Source organism: Perca flavescens, chromosome 16 (genome assembly GCF_004354835.1).
Source record: "Perca flavescens isolate YP-PL-M2 chromosome 16, PFLA_1.0, whole genome shotgun sequence".
Lineage (NCBI taxonomy): Eukaryota > Metazoa > Chordata > Actinopteri > Perciformes > Percidae > Perca > Perca flavescens.
Window position 1 is genome coordinate 12,728,581 of NC_041346.1, and position 5,426 is coordinate 12,734,006.

At 39.8% G+C, this 5,426-nt stretch overlaps 1 protein-coding gene across 1 annotated transcript; it reads right to left on the reverse strand.

Moving 5' to 3' along the window:
* Window positions 1-4,278: 4,278 nt before the first annotated feature.
* On the reverse strand, window positions 4,279-5,112 carry LOC114571314 (heat shock protein 30-like). The gene has a single exon (XM_028602208.1). It carries the CDS (start codon window positions 4,974-4,976, stop codon window positions 4,326-4,328), a length of 651 nt encoding a protein of 216 aa, XP_028458009.1. The 5' UTR covers window positions 4,977-5,112; the 3' UTR covers window positions 4,279-4,325.
* Window positions 5,113-5,426: the final 314 nt, after the last annotated feature.

Here is a 5,426-nt window from a genome sequence, read left to right on the forward strand (position 1 = left end):
GTTGGTTGGGATATGAAGAGATGAAATGGTGATTGAATATCATCAACTAGTGTGGCAGAAAATCTTGTGTGGCTTGGAGTCATTTTGATGACAGTCTGTGTGGTGATGTTGACCATTTTATGTTACCATCTTTAGCTGTCCATGTTGAGGATGATTGCTGTCCATTGTTTTCAGCTAATGTAGAGACTACACCAGACTAGTCCCCTGAATCCTCTTCATCATAGGAAAATTCACAATCTGGATTGTCAATAACATTGTTCTCGGTCTCTGACAGATCCTCTGATATATATATATATATATATATATATATATATATATATATATATGAAATCTCTTCCTCTACATCACTATTACCATCAAAAATCTGTGCTAAAACTTCTTCAGTTGCAAACCTTTTGGAGCTCATTTTGTAGTGTAGTGTAGTGTGTACAAAGAGATGACATTACAACAGAGAAGAGGACAAGCGCGAGAAAGCTCCTCCTCCTTTACACACACACACACACACCTCGTTCTAAATGGGTGTTGAAAGTCTCCGGGTCAAAATGACCCGCAACATCATCTTTGTATACAAACTCTGAACAGACATTCCACTACACATCAGTGTGTCCAAATTTTATGAACAAGTTCATGACCCTAAATGAGGAAATGTCATACAATTTCATGAAGAAAAAGATAGGTTAACCAGTATTTTGGTCAACACAAAAACAGAAATGGGTCAAATTGACCCTTAACATAATACGAGGGTTAAAACGCAACTAATGCTTTTTCTTTTGTAACTTCAGGAACAATTTGTAGCAATGTTGACTTTGACAGGGGTTATTATTTAGCCAGGGAGGATTCAGCGTGTAGAAGAATGATGTTCTCAATGAAGGGTAATCCACTTCTTTACTGCATAGTTGCATATGTTGCGGATTTAAAAAAAAAAGGGCACATTGTTTTCCACTCATGGTTTCTAAAGACAAAACTCCACAATGCTTGATTTTTCTCTTACTTGTTATGGATTATGAATCCTGAAACTTTTGAATATGACTGACTGGTAAATTCTATCCAGTTGGCTATTTATTGAACGATTTTATCTTTAAATTGGAAGTGACGGGAGCGTTCTTTAAGATGAACACAAACAACATAATGCTATTTGTTGCTGTATAAATCTGTTGCTCAAGGATTCCAACAAAAAAAATGTATGATGGTAAATAAATGTGTGTCTCTAAAAACGTCATTTTATTGAATGTCCTTATTTATTGAATGTCCTTATTTATTTATGCTGTGTGTGGTGTTATAATTCAATTATATTGTGGGTACAACAAGATAAAAAAAAAGGATACAAATCCTCTGACCGTAATATATTTTTTAAAAAGGAAGACATTAAAGCGTTTTTTTTTTTTTCAACCAGGACCCTATTTTCCTACATTTTTGTGTCTAAGTGACTAGTGGGAATGCCTAATGTGGTCAGACACTTAGGATATTAATCTGAGCCTGTCAGTGGCAAAATGAGCACTTTTATGAAGGTAATTACAAGCTGGACAATTGCCTTATTAACTTACATTGGAGCTTGTCTCTCCGCTGCCGACTGAAGCGGTCTCGCTTAATACTGGACGAATGTCACAGATTGTTGTTCCCATCACTCACTTAGACACAAAAACAAAGGAAAATTCCAAGTTGAAAAAAAAACGGTAGTTACCCTTTAAGTCAAAATGAAGGCAAAACATCACACATCCCATAAGCCACCAGCATTGCAATTCACTAAGGAAACTTATAAAATCCAGGGTTGTGTATGTCTAGTATTAAAAGGAGTGTTTAGTACTCCACTTCAGTCTTGGTCACAGTGGAGTTGCACTGTTGTGGCCAGACAAAGGTGCAATAAAACAAGGGAAACTGCAAAAAAAATAAAAATACTCTTCATTTACCCTGCTGCAAGACGAAGAGGAAGAGCTGGGAAATGAAACCCCAGATGATGAGTCTCCTCCAGGGAGAATGAAGGCTGTTGCAGAAAAACACCAACAAAAAGAGAAGACAGATAAGAGTATGACTGTCTTCTGTTCTCTATTCTTCTGTTCTCTTCTTTTTTATTGAATTACAGCCTATTATTGTCTGGTCTCTATCATTGATCTTGGTACTAATAGGCAGACAGTGGCTTCAGAGTAATGTGCTTGCGGAAGACGATATGTCTTTCTAAGGACCAGAGGAGGAAGACGACTGAGCTGCTGAACACTAATGAGGAAATGGAAGCAAGGTGAACTAAATATTGATGTAATTCTAATTGAATTGAACTTCAAACTACATTACAAAGCTGCTCAGTTTAAAATAATATTCCCACTATTAGTACTGCTACTACAGTACTATGAGTTTTCTTTTATTCTTTAGCTACACATTTTTTTTCAAACTCGACAAATAAAACCTAAACTAGTATCTAGCAAAGTGAGATACCTTTCGAGGTATGTCTGTGAATACTGCAATTTGGAACACTTAAATCTAATGACATGAGTTTGAGTGACATCTAGTGTTGAACTCCTGCCACTGTAGGAAAGTTCCTGAAAACACAGACATGATCTGGTGACAACAGCACTCCTTGGTACCGGCCCCACCCAGTGGAGAGCTGTGGAAATGACAGGAAAGTTCCTGAACACTCTGGAAGTCTACCAAATTCGAAAAAAAGATTCAAAAACAGTTGTGTAAAATTCACAAGATTTAACAAACAAAAATTGTAAAAATAGTTTGATAAGTCACGGTAAGGTCGTCTGTGGACGGGAGTTGGACACTGGGCGCTGCCGAGGTGCCCTTAAGCAAAACACGGAACCCAGCTACTTGGAGTGCCATCCTGTAAGGCAGCATTCTCACTTCGACATATTCCCATACATAATGCATTTGTGTATTTGGGCTATATCAGTTGCATTGTTTTTTTTAACCAGGGCAGCAACTTTCAGATCACATTATGTTCTTACATAATTGCAAAAGGGTTCTCCAATGTTTTCTCAGTTAGCCTTTTAAAATGATATCAGATTAGTAAACAGAATGTGCCTTTGGAACATTGGAGGAATGGTTGCTGATAATGGGCAATGCAGATATTGCATTAAAGATCAGCCACTTCTTTCTACAACAGTCAAGAACCCTTTTGCAATTATGTAAGCACATAATGCAAACTGAAAACTGCTGTTCTGGTTAAAAAAAACAATGCAACTGATCTCAGCTGGTAATCTGTCTGTAATGGAGTGGAATGGAAATTTTTAAGTGACCCCAAACCTTTGTCTGGTAGAGTATGCATATTCTATATATAAAAGAGATTTGTCCCTTGCGGCATTAATAAAGTATGCATTATTATTAAAGCTTGGGTAATTGCCTGTATTCTCTCGCTGCTATGTTTTCATGAGATTTCATGAGACATGAACATTATGAACAACAGGATCGATCTAGGGCACGTGTCAAACTCAAGGCCCACTCTTGCAGATTTAGATCCGGACCGTATATCAATTTGGGTTCACAATACATTTTGGCCCGCCTACCAAAAACACAGGAAAGTGTTTTTTAAAATACAATTACATGTCATTCAAAGCAGAATATGTCAAATTTGCCGACTGTGAGACTCGGAAATTCCCCCAGAAGCACAGAGAGAGTTTTCATATTCAGGCTGTGAAACAGGTTGTTGTTAAAAAACAATCATTGTTTTGCTTCATTTGCTAAATTCCATGATGGCCAAGTAACTCTTTTGATGACTTTTGTAGGGCTTCGTGTCAACAAAAATGCGACAAAACACTTACAAAAAATGTCAGAAAAAAGCACATTTACAAAAAGGTGACAAATGTCTGAGAAAGCCACAAAAAAGTCTGAACAAAAACAAACAAACTTTACATGTCTGGCCCTTGGTGTGATTCTCTTTTTCCAGTGTGGCCCTAGTGAAAATGAGTTCGACACCCCTGATCTAGGGACATCACCACTCGTAACAGCTCTATCCAGTGGAGAGCTGTGGCAAAATTACACAATTTGCCAATGCTGGTAATAGAAGTCATGTCCTTAGTATAAATTGGTGAAACTTGATTTCTGAAATAAAGGCAACTAAAGAAACAGTTACATTAGACCAATAGCCACAGAGCAGGACCGTGACACTGGCCTATATGTGCAAACAAATGATATGCATTTCTTTTTTAAAAGTGCAGAAAAAATGAGATTTCAATTTAAGACCATTTATTAATTATACAAAATACATACTATCATCATTTAACAGCTGTTTCAGCTTAGCATGCCGCTTGGATGGTCCAGGGAGCATTATCAAGAGCGGAGCCATCAAGTTTCAAGACATTTATTGATCATACAAAATACAGAAACATGTACTATTCATTGTTGCAGCAACATGCAGATGAGCCGATGTTTTCAGGTTGGTCCTGTGTGCTGCTGTGTGTCTCTGTGCTGCTGCCTTCTGTGTGTGAACGCACACTCTGCTGTGTTTCCTCCTCCAAGCTCCTCCCGATAGTCAGCTCTCTCTCGGCCTCCTCCACACACGGAGCTGTGGCCGCCTGGATGTGGAGCTTCCCGTCTGGAGCCAGGTAGCAGGTGACGGCTTCGGGGTTCGGCCCTTCAGGCAGGTCAAACTCTCGTCTGAACTCCTGGCGTCTGTAAGAGTACGAGCCTTTCCCGTCGTCCTGCTTCTTCTCTGTCTTCCCGCTGACTGTCAGCGTCCGGCCCACCTGTCTGACGGACAGCTCCTCTGGAGAAAAGCCTCGGGTGTCCAGGCTCAGGCCGAAGTGCTCTCCATCTTTCTCCAGCTGGTAGGAGACCGGTTGGGAGGGCTCCGTCTCCTCCAGGATCTCGTGTCGAAGTTTGTCCATCAGCTCCAGACTGCTGCGGAGCTCCGGTAGGTTTCTCTGCAGTAGATCCTGCTGGTAGAGCAGAGGTTGGACCTCTGACCTCAGACTGCGTGCAAGCCAGTCGAAGCCCATGAATGGACTGAGACTGGCAGACTGGAATCCATGAGAGCAGAGCATCTTCAGTGTGTGTTCTGTGTTGAGTCCTCTTGATAAAGTGTGTGTGTTTTCTTCTGCGTTGCTTTCTGTCTCAGCAGTGGGTCTGCCCCAGCTCTTATATTCTGACTGGAGGAGCTCCAGAGTGTTCAGGAACTTTCCTGTCGTTTCCGCAGCTCTCCACTGGGTGGAGCTGGTACTCAGGGTTGCTGACGTCACCGGATCATTCCAGATTGATCATTTTGCTGTTTGAAATAATCGAATGCAAATAATATTAGTACAAGTGAAGAGTCTTTTTTTCAGGATTGTCTTTAGACATTTTTCTGTTAGATGATGAAGATTATTTTGTTTAAAAGATAATCTCTAAATGACATTTTCTAATCTACATGTCAGTGTTAGAAACAGCACTACATGTGTGTGTGTTTTTGTGTTTAGTGTGTGTCTCTTTCTCTGAATGACTTTTCTTTTTTTTCT

Excerpts from the sequence above, each read along its gene's own strand:
- LOC114571314 (XM_028602208.1), bottom strand. The coding sequence starts at position 4,976 with ATGCTCTGCTCTCATGGATTCCAGTCTGCCAGTCTCAGTCCATTCATG.